General features: G+C 42.9%; 1 protein-coding gene across 5 annotated transcripts in view; it reads left to right on the forward strand.

Annotated features, from left to right (window-relative positions):
- Window positions 1-4,186: 4,186 nt before the first annotated feature.
- Window positions 4,187-22,817, forward strand: part of RGS17 (regulator of G protein signaling 17) — a 90,332-nt gene continuing 71,701 nt past the window's right edge. For 2 of the 5 annotated variants that reach the window (XM_080666822.1, XM_080666824.1), the window contains exons 1-2: window positions 4,335-4,452; window positions 19,200-19,321. In XM_080666822.1, the coding sequence (XP_080522948.1) occupies window positions 19,314-19,321 (8 nt within the window). In that variant the 5' untranslated portion in view covers window positions 4,335-4,452; window positions 19,200-19,313. Of the gene's footprint in view, window positions 4,453-17,736; window positions 17,883-19,199; window positions 19,322-22,817 lie in introns of those variants that run through there. The other 3 variants (XM_080666823.1, XM_080666825.1, XM_080666826.1) reach the window with 3 other exon arrangements.

Here is a 22,817-nt window from a genome sequence, read left to right on the forward strand (position 1 = left end):
AAAATACATATAAAATATGAAACTCCTTATCTTATTTTATATATTTTGGAGGCAGGTTACCTTTTCTTTCCTTTTCTCTTATCTTCTTCAAATATTGATGAGGAAACACAAGCATTTTCCATCTAAATAAGTTCCCTGAGAAAAGCCTGTCTCTACGGTTTGATTAAAACCAGTTGAAGAAACATGATAAGCCCTGTTTCCTAAAAGTAAAGAAACAGTGTGTTTAAACAGTCATATTTTAATTATCCCTTCATGCTTCACTCTGGGGAAATTTGCTTGGAGGAAGCAGTCAGGGGTTCCTAGTTTCAAACAAATTTCTTCATTCTCCCTTTGCTTTCCAAAGGTAGCTCAGTTGTTGTTTTTTAAAATGAGCATGTGAGAAAAGAAGGAAATGAAATGTAAAAAAAAAAAATGCTACAGAATATCTTCCTGAAATAACCTTTCAAGGGTACCAAACTCACTGAGGTAGATTCAGGTCTCCTCACGATGACAAATATTCCGAATTATGAGTAAATGCACTGTAGATATGTTGATGCTCTGCCCTTTTCCAATATCTTCTGTCTGCAAATAGCTTGCCTGTAACTCTCCTATGTGCCTTACTATGAAGTCATTACACCAAAATCTGCTGCAGATTCTATTTACTTGAAAAGCACGTTCATAATGGCATGGAAATGATGGTGATGAAATGCTGCTTTTCATAGTCACCGCGCAGCTGTTCAAGGACCAGGAGCCCAGGGAGCGCTGAAATTCTGCACAAAGAGAACGGAAATCCACTCCTGAGTCACAGATAGTAATTTTATATAACATTTATATTTTTTGCAAAAAGCTTGAAGGCATAATACCAGGCATATAGTAGACATTGATGAAGTTTATTGAACGGAATTATTGGCGTAGTCATCATGGGGTGCCATTGGTGTTGCAGATATGCTTTAAGAACCAGATAGACACAAGGGCTGTAGGTGATCAGCCTCTATGAGGTGAAGGTCATTGAAGCTGTGGTTGGGTCCACACACCTGGTGGACACTCAAATCACAGGCAACATGTTTGGTTCCTAGAACACTATCGTTGAAGATTATGGTTGACACATCAAGGATTACACAACAGACTTAAACATGAAAGAAAGTCCCCCAAAAGATTACATTTTACTTTAGCAAGTAAATTATTGGCAGAATAGCCAAGTGGTCATAGGTGCAAAAATTTGCCCAAATGACCATGATGACAGTTTAGGGAAGTTTAAGGATGCTTTTTATCAGGTATGCTTGTTTTGAAGTTGGTTCTCGGAACAACAGTCTGGCATCTAGGTGGAATGTGTGCATTGCCTGGAGCCCTCTTTGACAGAGTGGCGGCAGGAACAATGGGGTCCAACTGTGCCCTTCTGAGAAACAGCAGATTCTGACAGGCAGCCAAATGAAGGAGGATCAGAAGAAAAACTAAATACTTTTTCTAAGTGTGCTGTTTATTCATTCGCTCACTGAGTACTTACTGAGTATGTACAATGTGCCAAAGCCAAATCTCGTTGTAGGCACTAGAGATAAACTGAACGTTGCAGGCAAAGCTCTGGAAACAATTAATTTTGGAGTGGGGAGGAGGAAATAATAAACAAGTAAACATGTGTAAGCTGAAAAGTATTTCAAAGAAAATAAAGCAAAGGTTCCAGCAGAGAACTCTGGGACAGAGTAGATTGAGTGGTTAAATAAAGCCTGGCCTGGCCAGTGTGGCTCAGTGGTTGAGCATCGACTTATGAACCAGGAGGTCTCATGCCTGGGTTTTGGGCTCAATCCCCAGTGGCAGGTGTGCAGGAGGCAGCAGATCAATGATTCTCTCTTATCACTGATGTTTTCTCTCTCTCTCTCTCTCTCTCTCTCTCTCTCTCTTTCTTTCCCTCTTTCCCTCCCTCTCTGAAATCAATAAAAATATATTTAAAAAACAATAACAAATAAAGCTTGAATGGGTGATATCTGAGCAGGGACCCGTAGGATATTAAGGAGTCTACAATGGAGAGATCTGAGCACAGAGGATTCCAGACAGAAAGAACAGCACGTATAAGCTAGACATATTCAAGAAAGTAAAAGAAATAGACAGAGGTGACCACAGCACACATACCTGTGGTGTATGGGAGCGTGGACAAGGCGAGGACAAGATTGTATAGAGCCTTCTGGGCTGTGGTTAGAATTAGGGATTATATGTAAAATGCAATGAAAACTCATTGGAGAGTTTTAAGCAGAAGCATGACATGATCTGGTTATGTTTTTACAAGATCACTCAGCTGTTGTTAAGAGGAAGTGTTGCTCGGGACTGTGGAGGAGAGACCATCTGAAGGCTTGTGTGGTAGTTCAGGTGAGAGAGCACAGAGGCTCTTGGAACATGGTTATAACAACGGAGAGAGGAGAAGTGGACGAATCGGGGCTATATTTTGGAGGAGGAGACAACATTAATTGGATGTGGGGGTAAATAAAGAAAGAAAATTAAGAATTTCTACATTGTAAACCTGAAGTTAATATTACATTGTATGTCAACTGTCATTGGAAAAGAAATTACTGAAAAAGAAAGAGAGAGAGGAAACAAGGGTGACCTAAATTTCTGACTTGGGTAACCAGGTGGAACAATTTGAAGAGGAACAGGTTTGGAGGAGGTGGATAACTGGAGTTCTGCTTCTGAGCTGTCTGCTACCCACAATAATAGTATCCACCTTGCAGCAAAAATAAAAAGGCTTGTGCCAAACAGGTCAATACTTAGCACACAGTACTTGTTCGCTGAATATTAACTATTATGTTACTCTTCAAGCAGCGTTGCAAAGGTACTGAGGACATAGAAGAGTTCCATGAGAGATCAGGACAGAAGCTATGTATCTGGGAGTTTTGTGAAGTTTTTGGTGAAGAGTTTCATTCTGAATGCATCATGGACCAAACTTCCGTAAAATCCAACAAAAACGAATCATTTTACAAACAAAATAAAATGTACAAAGTACAAAGGACTAATGTGTGTCGATGCCCAGGCAATGTCAAATCACTATAGACGTTTCTAACTCGACTCTCCGTTTCTTGTATTTCTCTCTCATTACAGACCAATATGGAACAATTTGCAGACCGACACCAGTTCAGGAAATACACTTCGAAGAGCTCTAGGACTCATAAAGTAACTAGAGAAAGGAGGCCCTGGAGCAAACCCTGAGACATTGAACTCAAGGGTGTAGGGGGGGTGGTGCAGAAGGATGTTCACTAAAGGAGTCTGAAGTAATCCTAACACTATTCGAATGCATGAGCACACAAGCAACGGAAAATCCTACATATTTACGAGTGATCGGTTTTAAATAGATAGAAAAAAAAAAAGCCTAATCATTCCTGCCAGGAACTCACTCCTCTTCCCACAGATGACACATCCGAAGAGAGACACCCGCTTCCGTAATTCTCCCTCACAAACACTTCAATCTAATCACGGGAGATGCAATCTAGCGCTCAGGATGCATTAAGTATCCAAAGCGCCTTCCCTACCCAGCGAGGCTCCGCTTGTGAATAGAACAATTATCAGACGTGATAGCGACTGAGCTGTCCCTGTCCCTGTCCCTGAAGGATGCTCCAGGCCCCAAGCGTCAACACCTCTGTCAGTCATTCAAGACTCTAGCCTCGGCATGGCCCTCTCTGTCAAAACTCTGGCTACCATATGCCCCAAGACCAGAGGGGACCTGAAAATAAATCTTAGGGGAAATGTCAGATTTCTGGGTGAGGACGTCAACGAAGTAAAGAACTTTCCCCTAAAGTCCAGCCTCTGATAAGCAAGACTTTATTCACTTCCCAAGTTCTTGACGCCCCTCCCACCCCGCACCGCAACCCCCGCCCCCGCCCCCCGGGACGTGCGGCTGTTTTGCCCCTGAAGACGCGCTCTGGTTGCAGGCATCCACCTAAAGCGCAGCGGAGACTGACCCGGGCTGCGGGTGAACTTGAAGTTGGAGAAGCCTGGGCGCCAGAGCCTCCAATCAAGGAAGACTCCCAGGTTTCCAAGGCTCCCGCGAAGCTCGGACCGGAGCCTCCCGGGGCCGAAGCCCCACCGGAGACCCTCCGCACTGTGGGCGCGGGACCTGGGTGAGCGCGCGGGGGCCTGGCCGTCCGGGGAGGGGCGGGGCTGTGACTCACGCGGTCCCACGCGGGAAGGGCGGGGCGGGGCGGGGCGGGGGGTGGGACGGCGGGGGGAGAAGAGGCCCGGTGGACCCAGCACGGCAAGGGGCCGAGCCCGCTCGCGAGACGCATGCGCGCTGCCAAGGGCTCCCGCTCCCTCCCCGCCCACCGCTCCCTCCTCCTCCCGCCTCCCCTGCATCCTCGCCTTCTCCCTCTCTCCTCGGCCGCCGGGTGCTGAAGTTGGACGGATGGCAGCGAACAGGCTCCGCTAGAGGACCGAGCCGCCCAGCCTCGCGCCCCCGGAGCTCCCCGCGCGCTGCCCACACCCCCAGGCGCCCGGGTAAGATGTTCCCGCTGAAGCCAAGCGGTGATAAGTCAGTGACAGCAAAATGTCTGCTTTGCACCAATGGATGCATTTTTTAAAGGTGGTGGGGGAGGGAGATGAAGGCAGGAGGGGGCGGAGAGTGCAAGTGCCGTGGCCCCAGCAGGGGAGGCCGCTGCGCGGGGGGTCTCCGCGCTGCCCGCGGTGCCCGGGCGAGGAGCAGGGGCCGCGCCGCAGGTTGGGAAGTTGGATCCCGCGTGGTTCGCTCGCCGCCCCCCCGCGCCCGCCCCGGGTGCTGCGGGAGGCCGGGCGAGCGTCCTGCCCGCCCTGGGAACCGTCGGCAGGGTCCCTAGAGGGGAGCTGGGCTCCTTCGGGCCCCCGGCCGAGAGGGCCGGGCCGGGGGCGGGGGGCGCGAGGTCCTGAGGGATTTTTCCGGTTGCTGGTTAGAGAACCGAATGTGAAATTGACAGTGTCCAAGCGACCGATCACCTCGGGCGGCATTATTTTTTCTTTCTTTCTTTCCTCTCTCCGCCTTGGGGGAAATGCACTGTTCAGGTGAGGAAGGTGTATACAGGAGATGGCCAAAACGCGTATACCTCGAGCATCTGACACCCATGTGTGCAGGGGCTGGAGGGTCTCTTTTGTTCCTTCCCCTCCTCTGAGTGGATGGAGAAGGAGCGCCCGTGGGCTCTGCGAGGGGTGGATTCCCAGCCGCCCAGGGACCGGGAGGAGGAACGCCCACCCACCCCCAGCCGCTGCCCGGGTGGGTGTACCCGAGCCTCCCCGGCTGTGGGTGATGGGGATCCTTGTTATTATCCATGGCTCACAGCTTCCGAGCTGCCTCCTCGCCAGCCCCCCTCTCCCTCTGCTCCCCGTGTGCTGCGGCAGAGGCTGGGCGCAGACACCAGCGGTTTCCACCTCTTCTTGCTACCTCCGGGCTCCGGCAGTGATGTCGGAGGGAGGGCTCCGGGGCGGCGGAGGGACCGCGCTGGCCGAGATGCCGGTCGCGACCCGAGGCTGCTGACCGCGCGTCCCGGGCAGCCCGCGCCATCCTCCGGGGCCGCAGGGCTCCCGCCGGCAGAGCAGGGGTCGCCGGGCCCCAAAAGATGCCCGCGGTGCCCGGACCCGCCCTATCTGAGTCCCTCTGGCTGGGCTGCCCCTGGCTCCTGGCATCGTCTTCCTAACCTCCCTGACCCTTTGATCAATGCTTCCTTTTGTAAGAGCCACTTGTCGAGAGAACTTTGCAAGCTTCCCATAGCTGTCTTCATCTTTTAATTGTTTTCCAGCGAGTCTTTTCCCATCATGGGATAACTATCGCAAATAACACCGGGAAGTCTCCTAGCGGGGTTCCCGACTAGAATAAGCATTTCAGAGACTGGGTGTCCTCCGCATTTCCGGCGTTCATTCACAGGGGTTTTTGCAGGGTGATGAGCTCTCCCAAAGAAAATCATGTAATTGGAGAAACGAGAAACCATTTTTACTCTTGGCAAATAATGTTTTCCTCCTGGTTTCATAGCTGCTAGACACTATGTGTCTGAATTCTGAAAACTCCGAAACTAAGTAAATATGTGTTTCTCAAGTTCTTTGTAGTAATAGTAGCAATTATCCATGACATACACCTTATAGCACTAAAATCTAATGAAAAGGCGATTTGTATTCATTAATTCAAAGAAATGAAAGGTTTGACCTTCTCCAGTTAAGTTACCATCATTAAGCTATTGCTTCTGTTAGCATGAACTAAAACAGTAATTAGCATACTTGAGGGTGAGTCCATTTATTCACTATTTTTATAGTCTTAAAAACCATATTGGGAGAAACTATGAGAGGGTCATGTATTTGTGATTTTCGGAGAGGAGAAGACAAAAACAAGTGTTTCTTGTTACAGAGTAATTGGATGGTATCATTTATTAAATGAGGCGCATCTCCACGCAGGGACACCCAATCTCAGAACCATGGCCACTCATCCTTCTTGAATTTGTAGTCTGAAACATTACCAACCCATTTGATTCACAGCACAAAGAACATAAATTGTTGTGCCAATTTCTACCCTTTTTGGCTCCAGTTCCTCAGCTACTCCTTGGTATTTCGTCCCCATGGAACAGAATTAACAAGGAGAGTTCATTTGACCTTATTGTATCAGCCAAAGCTAAATCTGAATTCATAAAAATTCTAGTTGACCTACCTCATAGCCTACAGTCGCAGACAGTGGCCTCCGCATGAGAAGTCAATCTGCCGAAAGACCTGGGCTTTTCTAGAGCAGGAGGAGGTGGGCTTGGACAAAGACTCATGAGCCCAGAGGGAAGGGAATCCTCCCAGCTGCATTTCTGCTGAGAATCCTTTTCCTGATAGTCCAGTGAAGATACTGCACCACCCAGAAATGCAGGCGCCAGGACCGCTGTGTACCCCGCGGAGGAGAATAGCACTGTGTGAGGTTCAAAAGCATTTATTTTATCTGGTCAGTTTAGGTATGAATGCATTTATGTACAGGTTTAAAATTGTATGACATTTCCAGAGGGATGTCTGGGAACCTCAGAAATATTATAAGTTCTCGTGGAAGGCTTAAAAACAGAAACAATCCTTTGATGTAGGTAGCCAGGACTTTTAGGGCTACATTGATGGATGCTTTCTCCTTCCCTATCTCTCTCCATCTGTACACATCCCTCAAAGATTTTCCCAACATCCAGAGAAAGCCATTTAGATAGCTGTTTCTCCCGTTGTGCCAATACCTAGCACAATACCTAGCAAAAGGTTCAATAAGTATTTCTTAAATGAATAAATTTTGCACAATTTACAAGGCTCACAAAAGTTTTCCAAGATTTAGGATTATATATATATATTTTTTAAGAATGCTCAAATATAGCAGTTTGAGATCTTAAAGGTCATGGTCACGGTCCTACATCTTTTGAGGAAGCAGTCTTTAGAATTGTCACTTTGTGAATATGTATAGTATTTTTAGTATGACATTTCTATTGCTGATTTGTTTCCAAGTTATAAAAGCGATATGTGCTGGTTTTAAATCCCCTACCAATGAAATATTGTATAAACCTGAGAGTTTAAATGACCCGTGGGGAGCATGATGTGATGAACACTTTGGGTCAAGCTGACCTTAGCTTGTACCCTGGCTCCTCCATTTAATACCTTTGTCACCAAGATCCGGTGAGCCTCAGTTTCCTCCGATATCCAATAGAGATAAAGATCCACCGCCTAACATGTGTCTAGCAGGGACTGAGTACTTATAATGATCCCTACCCCATGCCTTAAGAACTGCTTTTGAAAATACTGGTAGTTTACCACCAGTTCGTATTCTATGCATAAATGGACTTTTTTTTTTTAAGAGTTAGAATCACATTATAGAACGTCATACTGGCTTTTAAAAAAATTAACAACACTTTACTGGTGTTTCCCAATAAATTGAAGCTGGTATTTTTAATATAACTGAGTGACTGCAAAATAATTCACCTTATGGGTGACTTAATTATTCAACCATTCTTTTATTTTTGAATTTTTATTTTACTTCCAGTATTTTGCTGTGTTAACTGATGTACATCCTTATGGTTAGGTTTGGTTTTTATAGCTGTATGGCATTTTCCCCCCTTTAGGCCTGATGCTTAGAACATCTAGTACTTACCAACATGATATCATGTTTTTTAAAAACCTGTGCTAACTTGATAGGTGAAAATTATACTTTTCAAAATTTTATTTCTTTGGTTACTAAGAATGCTGATTAAAATTTTGACATGTTTATAAGAAAAAATTACCTATCAGGATGGCTTGTTCAAGTCTTTTGCCCATTTTTTAATTGGTATTCTGCTATATTCTTCTTATTTATTTGAGGGCTAATGTTATTTTTTTTAAAGGCAAAAGAAAACAAAGGAAATGCTTAATGACAAAAAAAAATATGTGTGGCAAAGACTATAGAGTTCATGTGGCTGAACCAGACTCCAGCTCAGATGGAGCAGAACAAACATCATCAGAGGCTGGAGATGGACCGGCCATGGGGTTAGGGCTGCTATGGTGTCCATGGCATACATCCACCTGCCCCGATGCCTGGGCTTTCCAAGCGCACAGTTCCTTTCGGAAGCCCAGAATTGCGTCATGGTTGGGGGATGTCATTTTCTGCTGGGGCACCTGTGCACACACATTCACACCTTACGTGACAGTTTTTTTTTGTTTTTAAATATATTTTATTGATATTTCACAGAGAGGAAGGGAGAGGGATAGAGAGCTAGAAACATCGATGAGAGAGAAACATCGATCAGCTGCCTCCTGCACACCTCCCACTGAGGATGTGCCCGCAACCAAGGTACATGCCCTTGACCGGAATCGAACCCGGGTCCCTTCAGTCCGCAGGCCGACGCTCTATCCACTGAGCCAAACCGGTTTCGGCTTACGTGACAGTTTGTATATGAGGAGTTCCCAGATTTTCATGGAGTGTTTCTGCCAGTTGCCAATGTTATAGACCAGTGGTCGGCAAACCGCAGCTCGTGAGCCACATGCGGCTCTTTGGCCCCTTAAGTATGGCTCTTCCACAAAATACCATGGCCTGGGCAAGTCTATTTTGAAGAAGTGGCGTTAGAAGAAGTTGAAGTTTGAAAAACTTGGCTCTCAAAAGAAATTTCAATCGTTGTACTGTTGATATTTGGCTCCGTTGACTAATGAGTTTGCCGACCACTGGCCTAGACCTTTTGAGTTTTCTTGAAATAAATGAAATGGAAAGGCAACATGGGAGTACATGGAGGTCCTATAGAGCATTAATTGCAGTCTCATCAGAATGAAACCAATTACATTTAATTATAAAACCATGTCAGATAAGAACCATATCTCCCAATTTTAAGCTGTTGTGAAATTTAAATACTTAAAAGGTAAGAATCTAATCTAGTGTCTTAATGAGGTCCGTTTCTATCGTACCTCACATAACTCAGTGCTCTTGTAAGCTCCTGGTTTTGACAGTTTTATTTCCATGACTTTGGACAAATTTGGTTTCAAAAGCTTAAATATTTAGCTTGAAGACATTATTAAAATCCCTTAGATATTAAACTACCTAGAAAGTGTAGCATTTTATAATTATTGCCAGTTCCAGTTTATCCAATACAGTAAAGCCCTCTGTAATTCAGAATCAAGAGCCTGGAGTTTATAGTGAATGGGAGGCCCCACGAGAGGCCATGAGTCATGGTGGAACACACAATCTCCTTTCAAATAGACCTGGATTTGAGTTCTTGCTCTGCTGTTCACTAGATGTGCAGGCTTCTTAAATTAAATTACATAAGTGCTTCATACTTGAAATTCTAGCATGAGTAATAAACATCTAAAATCTCTTTAAAATTTTTAAACTTTGTGTCTGAGATTTTTAAAATATTGCTGTGTCAATACACAGTTTTATTACAGACAATGAATTTGTTTCACAAAGCAAATATTTACTTCCTTGTATTAGGTCACAGGCTTTTCTCAGTATTGCTGATTGGCTATTGAAATACAAAAGGTTATAATTCAAGAGCCATGGCATTACAATAAAGCATTCACAACCCAAGGGAAATTATGACATAAATGAAATGAGCAGGTAAATGTTTATTTCCTGTCTTCAGTTATCTCAGGTCTTCCTAATGGCATATTGGGTTAAATTTCGTGCAAAATCTTTTGTGAAAGTTGACAACACTGTCCCTATTTATTTCTAGACTCAATGAGCTGTGGGAGCTTGTTTTTGGTGTATTGTGAAAGGCTATCTAATCTAGAGAATTTATGAGCCAATTTTGGTCTGGGGAAGACTACCTCATGTCCCCATCCTGTTTCCCTCAACTCCCCTACTTTTGTGAGCTTCAGTTAATCAAAATCAACAACTATTCCAAAGTCTTCTGTGTGAAAAGTAGCATTCTACATGATTTAATTTAGAGAATGTGAAGAAGGCTATGGAAAATTGCCCTTGAAAAGAAGGCACTTTGAAAGCAGAAAACATAATTTGGTAAAAAAAAAAAAAAAAAAAGCCCAATTTTTGGATTCAAATAACCAGGATTTAGCCTTAACTTTGTTGAGCCTTGCTATCATCATCTGTTAAATCGAAAACTGTCCATACCTCAACAATGATGAAGGATTCAATTAAATTTGGTCTATAAAAATACTTCATATATATGCAGTCACTGTGAGATTGTTAGATATTGTACTGGAATTAAATAATTAAACCCAAGAAACACTATGTAGGTGATGCGCTCGAAGGGATTTTAATTTCTTGCTAGTATTTGTCTTAACTAATGGCCCTTATTAATGTTGAAGCTGCCATGTTATCCTTTTCTGACCAGCTTGTTTAACCAACCAGTTACATGACTCATTCATAAAAACTCTGAGCACCTACTATGTGCCAGGCTCTGTGATATAATTTTGCATGCAAAATTTAATTAAATATGGCCTCTTTCCAAAGGCGTTCACATATAGGCTTCTTCAACTGACTATTATTTTGCTTTTATCTAGTGAGCACTGGTCGTTCTAACTTTACAAGCCATAACTAAATACACCTTGGGGGTAATATGCAAAGATAACTTTATAATTTAGCATTTTCAGGCTAATTGATCTCTAAGCGTAGAGGTCTTTGCTCCTAACAAAGGCTGCTACGCAGAGACTCAGATAAGGGGAAGGGAAAGCAGGAAGTGGCTCTGCTGGTGGATGACCTAGCAACCACCACCACAGGCAAACAACAAAACACCTGTGACATCCCTCATTGTAAACCCAGCCCCATTCGCACTGCTCCCTCATTACCGTAAAGAAAACATATACATACATTGTGTATATGTGCACTGTGCCTTCCCCCCTCTGCGGGACCATTATAATTTAAGGTATGTGAAAATGTTGGGGAATGGGTGAACCAAGGGAAAGAGAAAGAGATACCCCCACCCTTCCTTAGGATCCATAATTCCTATGAAATAAAAATATTACAGTTTCCTCTCAATACTATTGCAGTTGCTTCTTTAATTTAATAAAGATTTAATAATCTTTTTGTAATATAGTAAACTGAGCAGAAATCCAAAGTACTCTCCACAGATATATATATTTTTTTCTTTTTAGAGAAAGAAAACCATTTCCACACCTACTTGTAATCACTGGGGTGAACTCTAATTCTAACAACTGCCAGATTGGTTGTGATATAGGAAGATTAGATATCACTTATAAAGTCAGGGTAAAGCCTTCGGTCCTTCCTAGCAAAAGGTTGTAATATACAGTTAACTTGACTAAATGCAATCATGAATTAACTTGAAGGTAAGCCTACCCCTCATTTCAGCCACTAAATTAACTTGCTTGTCATTAAACCACTGGCTGGACTGTTCAGAAATAACTGTACTTGCTAATTTGAGGTATGAACCTGTTTCTCCATTTATTTCTTCCTCTTTGTTTTTTGTGTTTTTTTGTGTTTTTTTTTTAGTTTTTGTGAGTTTATTTGAGCCAAACCGTCAATTGCCCTCTCAGTTTATTTCTACTCCACACTACCATACAATACTTCACCTGTGACCTGTGAGGTGAATATGATCAAGACTCACTAGATAACAGCAAAGGAAAACAAACACCTTTTACGAGGACACTAAAGCATAGACATGCTATAAAGCAAAATAGTGACCTATATAATTTACAAATTGTTATGACTAACTGAATGCTATATTTTGAATTGGAGTATTAAATACTCTCACTTAGAGTATTAGATACTGCACTGTGAACTGGAGTATTATTCTTTTTCTTCCTGTTGTGTGGGGAAGGCTTCATGCTTGATTTTTCCCTGTCTTTTTACTAGTAGTATTATTATTAATATGTGTGTTATTTCTCATAGATAAATTGAAAAGAGAATCAATTCTTTTTGTACATCTAACATTTTACATAAACTAGGTGTTTGTGTTATTTTTTATAATTTTATGACAGTTATATAATTTTTGGTCTAAAATTTAAGACATATCAGGAATTCAAAAGTTAAATCTGTCAGGGAAAAATTGCTGTTTTATTCTCTTCTGGTAGCCAGAAATAGACTGGCCTGATTGTCATATTTCTTCCAAAGTATGAATAAATAATATTGGCAATTTTGACTCAAGCTATTGGAACCCATGTTTTCTTTATCTGCTCATGTCCGGTAGTCTGCATTTTTGCTGAAGAAATATTTTGGACCAAATTGCCATTAGTAAACCCAATATCTAATGACCCACCAATATTTAAATAAATGATGGGTTTAGTTGAAGAACATGTTTATATATCATTTTAATGTTGAAAACAAAGAGATAGAAAGATCCTTGTACACTAAAATTGCCTCCCAAGTTTATTATTTTGAAAAGATGATTTTATGTGTCAATGTCTGAGTGTGTGTGTCTCCCCATGTTGTTCGTAGGTTGATAGCAGGAAACAACAGCCTGATGCCTGAGTAATTCTAGCCAAGCGTATAGAAGGAAAAGGTGCACCCTTTAGGGGCGGTTCCAGTGCGATATGAGGAAAAGTCAAGCAAAATGCAGGAAGGCTGGGCTCAGGCACCAGACTATTAGCTTAAAACTCATTATATCTAAAAGTATAGCATCATTCAATACATTATTATATAACTCTGCTGTATTATGTAACCACTTCCAGTTTTAGGAATTCATGTGACCTAATCGTAAGAAGGTAATTTTTTCCCATTAATTCAGTAATTTCATTGACTGAACATCTGAGTAATGCAAGTGGTGCTTTGTGAAGTAGAATTTCATTAAGTAAATGTTAACTCCAGGAAGCAAAAAATGTGAAGCACTTTCCTTGACCTGACACAAAAATTTTTAATTTTTCCTTAAAAATTCTTGTAGGTGATAACAAGATTCAATCACATTGATTTAAAAAAACAACTGTTCCAAATATTTTTTAAAGTGTAGTGACTCCTAACTTCATCTTAGATAATATCTATTGGATTTTTGTGTTGTAAACAGACCTCTTTATTTTGCTTTAAACTACCAGCCCTGAATAAATGCAAATGCTAAGCTGTGTTTATTGAGCAGTGGGGCAGTTCAATGACTAAATGTCTAAATTATTTATTTTATTATGACTTTGCCCTGGCCGGTGGTTAGAGCATCGGCCCTTGGACCAAAGGGTGCCCTAGATTTCAGGTCCCATCCCCAGCCCTGGTCAGGTGCGACATTTCTCCTCTTTTCCCCTCCCTCCCTCTCTTTCACTCTCTCTAAAAATCAATGGAAAAAATATCCTTGGCCCAGCCCGTGTGGCTCAGTGGTTGAACATCAACCTATGAGCCGGGAGGTCATGATTTGATTCCCTGTCAGGGCACATGCCCTGGTTGCAGGCTCAATCCCCAGTAGGGGGCATGCAGGAGGCAGCCAATCAATGATTCTCTCTCATCATGAATGTTTCTGTCTCTCCCTCTTCCTTCCTCTCTGAAATCAATGAAAATATTTGTTTTTAAAAAAAGAAAAAATATATATCCTTGGATGAGGATTAACAACAACAACAAAAAAGGGTGATCTGTATATGCGGAGAAGCTTGTCTGCTAATTGTCACAGAGATTCATTTTCAGGGAAGGTAGATTTATTGCTTAGCAAGGTCACTGAACGTAGTTACTCGCTGAAGCTGCTGATCCCAACCAAAACCAAGGCTGGCTCTTGGTATGTTGGCCTCTCACCACTGGCCCCAGGAGAGTTCTAGTCTGGTTAGACCTCAGGGGAAAAGCAGGCCCTGTGCCTGAGAGCAGAGCTCAGAGGATACCAATCCAAAAAATTAAGTTAAGGGCAAGCAGAAGTAATGGAAGGAGAGAGTGGCCTTTCTGGGGCATCTGTAAATATGGCCTTGTTGGTCTGATTTCCCAAGTGTTTGCATTAGATTTCCAAGTTTTCTCCATCACCTCTTTCGTTTCCTACTTCCTCCTTCATCACTCATGCAACTCGCCGGAGCCCTACTCTGTAACTGGGAAGAGTAAAATTGAATAAGACATAGCCAAGGCTTCAGGAACCTAAAAGCTAATTGAAGAAAGAAAATACGAATATAAATTGCTATTACTGTTCTATTCTGTTCTAGGAGAAAAAGAAAATGCTGTGAGAATTCAGGAACTTCAGATGAGTCTTAGATGGTCAGGTCTGACCAAGTTTCATAGAGCTTGTGACATTTTCTCAAATTATTGAAAGACAGAAATTTGACAGGCAAAAAAAAAAAAAAGTCTCCCAGGCTCAAGGACAATGTAAATAAAGAAAGGCACAGAACTAAGAAAATTCAAAAAAATACTTGATGGCGTAGTTTTCCAGGAATATATAACACATCCAGGAAATCCTAGGATGATAAGGCCAGAAAGGAGACAGGTGCTAGTGGGCATTAATAACAAGGTGAACAAAATAGATCCAGAGGCATAGAAGCATGAAACAGACTGATGACTCTCAGAGGGAAGATGGGGGTAGGGAGTGTGGAGGTGGGTAGGGAGAGATTAACCAAAGAATGTATATGCATATATGCATAATCCATGATATAGACGATAGTGTGGGGAAGGAGGGGGGCAGGATGGAGGGGATCAATGGGGGAAAAAAGAAAACATCTGTAATACTTTCAACAATAAAGATAAAATTTAAATAGTAATAAAAATAACCCAGACGAATAAAAAGAGAGAAAATATTAACACTAATATATATATCGAGGTGAATAGCTAGAATTGCCCTTGATGGTCATGGAGTGCCATGCATGCTATGTAGGTAGGGATCATAGCCTGAGACCAGTGATCCCTCAGGTCTGTGCAGTGGGGGGCCAGGGTGGGGGCAGGAACAGAATTTCAGCTGTCCAGGCCTGAACTGGGAAGGTCCAAGCTAAGGCAGTGGGAAGATGACCTTGTGAGAACTTGGTTTGACTCCGAGCCCTCAGGATTTGGTCACCAGTGAGACTTAGAAGATGTAAAAGGACCCTTAAAGTTCACGTGGAGCGTTTGAGCCTGCATGTCTGGTTAATACAGATGCTGTGAAGATCGGGAGAAACCAAACTGATGAGGAGGTCAGGGAAGAAACAGGCTGAGTTCAGTTTGGGAAACAGTTTGCCCTTCCATCAGAGTTCTAGCAGGTGGTCAGTAGGCTGCTGATCAAAAGCCTGGTTGATTTCCAGAAAGCAGCAGGAGTGGTTTTAGATTCTGTTAACAGAAGCACACCGTATCTAGAGTAAGTCGGTGACAGTTTGGTTCTATTCTTCGTAGTCAGACCACAACTGGAATGTTCATGTGAACTGTGTTTTGTTATTTTTTTCTCGACACCATGGTTAGAGGTTTTCAATACAGATGGTAAACTTACAAAGAAACAATAATTCATAGCAGAAGTGATTGGAGGAATGTGTACTTTCTGAACCTGGAATAGAGTCAGTTCCTCTAAAGAATATGAGTGCTTCACCACTTGGAGAAGGGCTGTGTGAAACAATTAGACTAATATTAAGTTGCCCCAATGATATAATCTATACTAATAAAAGGGTAATATGCTAATAAGATTGGGAGACCTTCCAGGAGACCTTCCCGACATTCTTCTGGACAAAGCCATGGTGGCGGAGCCATGGTAGAGGTGGTTAGGGGCCAAGAGGGGAGGGCAGTTGTGGGTGATTAGCCCAGGATGGGACAGCAGTTGTGGGTGATCAGGCCAGCGGGGTGGCGGGGGGAAGATGGGGGTGAGCAGGCCAGCAGGGGGGGGGGCAGTTGGGGGCAAGCAAGCCATCAGTGAGGGTCAGTTGGAGGCGATTAGGCCGGCGGGGGGACAGTTGGGGGTGAGCAGGCCAGCAGGGGGCCAGTTGGGGGCGAGCAGGCTGGTGGGGAGGGCAGGTGGGAGCGAGCAGGCCAGCAGGGGGGGCAGTTTGGGGCAAGCAGGCTGGTGGGGGGGACAGTTGGGGGCAAGCAGGCTGGCAGGCAGAGTGGTGAGGGGCAATCAGGCAGGCAGGCAGGTGAGTGGTTAGAAGCCAGCAGTCCCGGATTGCGAGAGGGATGTCCAACTGCCACAGGGATCAGGCCTAAACCTGTCGTCAGACATCCCCCGAGGGGTCCCAGATTGGGAAGAGTGCAGGCGGGGCTGAGAGACACCCCCACTCCCGGGCACGAATTTTTTGCACCGGGCCACTAGTGGGAATAATAAAACTACATGGCAGGCTTGTCAGAAGATCATATGGGCAATGCCCCTGCTACACATTTGGCATTTAGTGTGTCTCAGCTCTCATCCTTTTTCTTAAGAGCATTAAAACCAGTGGGCACACGTCATAGAGATAGATTTTGCCGTTCTATTGGAACTAAGTTTTTAAGCCTCAATGCTGGCTAGCTAGGTGGGCTGCCTTAAAAGGTGGTAAGTTTGCTGTCCAACGCTTGGTGGACAAGCACTTGACAGAGATGTTGTGGGGGAGTTTAAGGACTGGGAGGGTAAAGAACTTGAAGACGTCACCCTAACTGAGCTTCACATGGTTCCAGGGAATCTGGAATGCAAACTCAAGAGACAGGCTGGGGCTGGAAATAAAATCTGAAAATCTTTCCCCGAGAGGTGACAGTGGAAGGTGATTGCCAAAGGGAAAAGTGTAGAGAGCACCACAGGCCTAGAATAGAATCCTGGGCATGTGGGCAAAGAAGGAAACTAAACTATGTCATGTTTATGGAGAGACTGTTGTATGCCATGAAACCAAGGAAGGGTTGTGTTTCAACCATTTCATTCATAGGTACATTAATTTTCCAGAAGATACTGGAGCGGAGAGACAGACTTAAGACAGGAGAGCCGCTAAGCTTTGCCATGTGGCAGAGAGGGTAAGAATAGGACCAAGGCAACACGCTGGGTTTTGCAATGAGGAAGTTGCTTGCGATTGTCTAGAAAGCACTCATGATTAATGATTTACACATCATCTATTCCCAAAGGGTTGGGGCAACTTAAGAAAAGCACTCTTCACACAGGGCAATGAAAATGAAACAAAATAAAGATAAGAAGCCACAGACAGAAATAAAAGGAGGAGGTGGGGGGCGGGGGGGGTGTGGGGGCTGGAACACAGCACAAGCCATGGATGGGATTGTTATTGTCGCAGGAGCACTGCATTTTAGCTCTGGGGTTCCGGCAGCCAGAATAAAAGGGTTACAGGACAGGTTCCTTACCATTCATTGGTTCATGAAAGGAGACGGGTTTTCAGAAGAATGTTTGTTTCTTGGCGCTAAATTCTATGGAGTGTAGCCCATGGATTCTTAGATAAGGAAGGTGACCTATTAGACATTGGGGTCAACAGTGATCCTGTGAATTTGCAAACTTGAGTCTTGCTTTGAATTGCTTTTTCTTTCTGAAGCCCTTGAAGATCAAGTGTGTAGTATTGAAATGAAGTCTGTGATCATTTCAGACTAGCTGAGCATCTGAATACTGCTGAGACTGAAACCTCAGCCTAGAAGACAGCCTGAGAGAGGAGGGCATCCTAGACAGAAGATTCCAGGGTAGCGCCAGGAACTCAGGGGAGAGAGGACACCAAGGACCTCCTTGCAACCTCAGGTCCTTTGCACTTGCTACTTTCTCTGCCTAAAACACTTTCCCCCGCATTGTTCTCATCTTTCAAGTTTCAGTTCGGATGTTACCTCTCCAAAGAGATCTTTTCTGGACTCTGCCTAATGCTGTCCCTCCTTCATCCATCCGCCTCAATGTGTCACTCTCTAACAATAATGTTTTATTTAATTCATAGCACTTACTGCTCTGTTAAGTTGTTTTATTTATTATCAGTGCCCCTCCTCCCACATGGTAGCATGTAAGCTAGTACATCAAACAATGCCAGGAGCAGAGCAGGTGCTCAGTATGTTTAAGGAATGAGTAGTTTATGTATGGGGAAGAGCTCAACTCAGTGTCCATGTGATAACTAAACACATGGTTGTGCTGGGGATGGAGTTACGTTCTCCCTAAAATGTTAACTGAGCAGAGGTTGAAGATTCCGACCATGAACAATTTCATGCTGGGGATTTAAAACCATTGGGGTTTGGAAGAGGAGCACAGATTCCCCGTACATTTTCTTTTTCACGCACAAGAAGCAGGGATACTAATAGGAATGGTAAGTTTATGAATATTCATTGAGCAGGTTTCTAAGGGGTGGAGCCTAAGTGGGAAGAGTAGAAAGGGCCCTACATTGTGGCAAAGTCCCTTCCCTCTCCTTTTGGAAATTTTGTTTCAGATCACCCATTAAATGTTGGAAAATAGCTATTTTAACATAAATAATGTTGCAGGACTCATTCTAAGAAGAATTTGCTCTTAGGTGCAAGTCCTTTTATCATCCCTCCTGGCAGCTAACCATAGAACCCCTATGGTGTTAAAATGTGTGTGTGCACAAGCGAGTGTGCTGTGTGTTGGTGGTAAGAAATGCATCCGAATGGCCTACAACCTAAATCAAATCACTAACACATCCATAGAAAAGCGGAGGTACCTGAGAGGCTACCCTTCAAGATGGAGAGGAAACGAACCAGTGGTTTGAGACTGGAGACAGGAGTAGGTGAGCCAGAGGACACTGGGTGTAGACTGGTTGTTGAACAAACTATGGGGAGGTGAGGACTCAACAGAAGAGAGGTGACAGCAGCCTCAGGTGGGGAGCAAAGCCAAGAAAAGATTTTGTTAAACATTTATTTTAGGTTTAGGGAAAACTAAGTTTGTTGGCAATGGGAAGCAGACTTACCAATGGAGAGATTCAGGAAAAATGTCGTGGAATTAGCACCAATTGTATTCATTCTTGAGAAATTGTACATGTTTCTTTATCAAAATTAAAACAAATATTAGGAAAAAGCATATGCTGTTTATTTTTTTATTAATTCATTCATTCACTTATTTTAGGTTGGACCTGGTGCTTGGGAGAAATTTTGATTAATTAGGCCCTATTGTGGGCTTTGCCTGCAGACTTCAGGATACAAGTTAGCAGTTCAGAGATAGTGGAATTTCCCCAAGGCTATGGACAGGTAAGGCGTTTTAGAACCATTCAGCATCATAAGCTCTAAAGGAACCTTGAAACCATCTGAGTCCACAAAATAATGGGTCCTTTTTCCCCCTCACCTCCTCATTATTAACATTTTAACTCATCGCCAGAAGAGAGATGTCTTGGGAAAAATATACAAATTGGGTTTTTTTCTAATGACTTTTCTGGAAGCATCCAAAATGACAAAACGTGTTTTCCATTTAGAAGAAGACAAAATTAAAAATAATTTAGTTCTTCTTCTATGCTGAATGAGGAGATCTGGTCACAATATTAACTGAATTACTTGTCAAATGGCCTATGTTTGGCGGTTAAAACAAACCAGGAGAAAAAAAAAAGACTTTCCTGATTACATTGTGTTAAATTGTTCCACAAGAGGATGTCCTATCTAATGCATTCCTTTGTGTAATGGGCAAAAAAGTAAATGACCAAAGTTTCAACCTGGTAAGAACGCAAGTTTAAAAAATGGAAGTGAGCATTAAAAAGGAAAGCAATCGCCTCACTCCTCCTTGAAAAAGCAATCTTTGAATTCACGGTGAAATAAGGTAGATTTTTATATGCTCATTCTCTTATTTGAAGGATGAATAGTGAACTGTCATTCAAAATAAGGGGGTAAATTGGAAATTGAAGTGCAGATAACAAAAATGAAAGAAAGAAATCAGTGTTTAATGGCAAATCTTTCAAATCACAAAGCAAAAACTCAGTTCATAATGTGATGTTTTATTGTTTGTTTCTAATGTTCCACTGTACTTGGCTTTTATAGCAATGATCTGGGGATGAAGAATAAGTGATTTGGAAAACAGCTGTAAGTTAAAGGGCTTCATGCTAACTGTCTGAGAGAGAAAATTTTTGTGTATGGTGCATCCAGTGAAATTACTCTTTGAACAAATACTTATCAAGCACCTACTGTGTGCCGGGCACTGTTCTGGGAGATTCCGACATATTAATGGACAAAACAAAAATGCCTCCTTCCATGAAGCATCTATGATCAGTGATGTTTGTTTTTGTTTTTTTTAAATTGGCTCCTAGGGGGAATCCCTTTGTAAAGCATTTAGGGTCCTTTGTAAAGCAGGCTATTGAAGATGTGTTTAGGTAGCATCCAAATTTCTGGGCACAAAAGGGAGACGTGGGCTCATTTGTCTTAGGCTGGAAATCTGACTTCCCTCCGGTAATTTCCCAGGAACGAGCGCCTGTTTTATCTTCATCCCTTAGCTGTTTTCTGCATCTGCCTGCCAAACTTGCTTCCTCTTCCTCGTGATCTAGGCTCTGAGGTACATTTCTGAGAATTTAGAGCACAATTAACGGAAAATTGAGATCGAATTTAACAGAGGTAGAAAACCAAAGGGAGTGTGTTCCTGAAATGCATATTTAGGCAGTCAGATAGGAAAGTGGTTTTATTGCATCTAAGCCCTTGGAAAAAATTAGGTATGGAAGCTGTATACTGTGCAGAGCCAGAACGGGAGTGAAATGAATGAAAATGAAGGAAGCTGTAAAAGGGAAGAGGCAGAGGTGGCTTAAAATTACAAGGAAGGAAGGAAGGACGCGGTCCTCTTTTTGTTGTTTTTGACAGGCGTTTAGCAGTTTGCCCTGTAACTGACGTGAGCTCAGAGTTTCCGATTATATTATAGGAGAAGCAGTATTTCCTGGAAGAACTCATCTGGAGTGAGCCGAGCTCCCGTTTTACCTGTGATCTGTCTTGGTTCCTAATGACACGTACGGAGCACAGGATGGCTTTGTTTTCAAGGGTGGCACTGAAGCAAGAAATTATGAATTATCAGAGCTGTTAGGGATTCAGTTGTTGCCAAGGGGAAATGAAGGGGAGAGATGTGAATGTATTTCAGGAAAATACATAACTGTAGCTAATGCTCTGGTTTGTATTTTTTTTCCATGATGGACTTGAAAAGACATTACAAGTATTCCACCACCACAGGCAATAATTTCAGACTAAGCCAAGCAATTGATATTTTTACAGCTGAGACTTCTAAATATTAATTTTTAAGTTATATATTATTTGGATGGAGTTAAAAATTTGATTATTATTGTAGAAAATACAGGGATAGACTAAAAGTTTATTTTGCTTTATGTCAGCAGTGTGAAAAATTCATTATAGAATTTATTTAGTTCAAATTAAAAGAACAATAAATGCTTCATGGTGAAAGGAAATCAATTTAGATAAAATGTTAAACTTGTTTTTTGACACTTAAAATATAACTATAATATGTGTTTGGAGAAAGATAGCGCAGTGGTCATGAATACTAAAACTACTAAAATGTCTGTTTAATCTTGAGGTGGGCTTCAGGAGAGCTGAGTTCTGGCTAGAGCTGTACAGCGGCCCAGCAGCAACCAAGAGTAGTTGTATTGAGATCACTAGCAACACCAGCAGGACATTTATGGCTACTACTTCCTGTCACCTAAGGTTGCCGATCAACAGTGGGCCTAGATGCCTTCTGAAACAGTGAATTCTCTTTCTGAAAGGAGGATTTCAGATGCAGACTCCTTAGCATCCAAGGACCATCCTCTTCATCCTTTCTTCCACTGCTCTCCTGCTTACAAAGACCCATGTCGTTACTCTATTACTTCTGTGCCTTTGTTCATATTGTTTTCTGCCTGGAATGCTGTCTGTGTTTCCTTCCCTTCTCTATTCTAAATCCTGACCATCTTTTAGGTCTAAGTTAAAGCCCTAAGACCTTCTAGAATCTTCATCTGGACACTTCCTAGTGATCCCTCCTTCCACGGAAACTGCCTGCATCAGAACAATGATACTTGTTTTCTTGCCTTCATGAGAAAACCTTTTTCCTTCCCATATTCTTAGGGAAGGATGGCATCTACACAGTCACCCATGCTGACCCACCTCTCATTCACACCCTGCTCATCTAATCTTTCCCTAACCTAGGCTTGGTCCGCCTCTTGGGTACTTCTTATCTCTATCCCATTTTTCCATTTCTCCTCTCCCAGTTCACCATCATCATTTTGCCTGGACTATCGTAACAGCCTCCTTGACTTCATTCCCACTTTACTCCACCTGTCCTCCACAATGGTGGTGGCAGAATAACCAAGCATGTGATCCGGATGCTTTTCTTAAAATATCCAGCACTGATTATAGGTCTCTAATACATTTTTATTTATCAGCTGTCTGTTAATCTGGAAGCTAACCTATCAACACTCTCAAGATAGGTCATGTTTTATAAAACAGTAACAAGGTAGACACAGAATAACATCTGTTTGCCAGGTAGCCCAAGACTAAATTGGACCGATGATGTAGACATACTTGGAATGCCTAGAACAGGTTCATTCAAGTTGACCAGATTCCAAATGCCATGAGGCTACTCTGCCCAAGGTCAACATTTTGCTCTGTCCCAGTCTTTACATTGGCCTACAAGGCCCTGTGTGATATGTCCACACACCCACTTCACCCCCTGCCCCCAGTAATTCTCTGACCTCTTAGCTACTCCTGCAACAGGCCAGAACATTACCAATTCAGG

The sequence above is a fragment of the Plecotus auritus genome, assembly GCF_963455305.1.
Source record: "Plecotus auritus genome assembly, chromosome: 4".
Taxonomy (NCBI): domain Eukaryota; kingdom Metazoa; phylum Chordata; class Mammalia; order Chiroptera; family Vespertilionidae; genus Plecotus; species Plecotus auritus.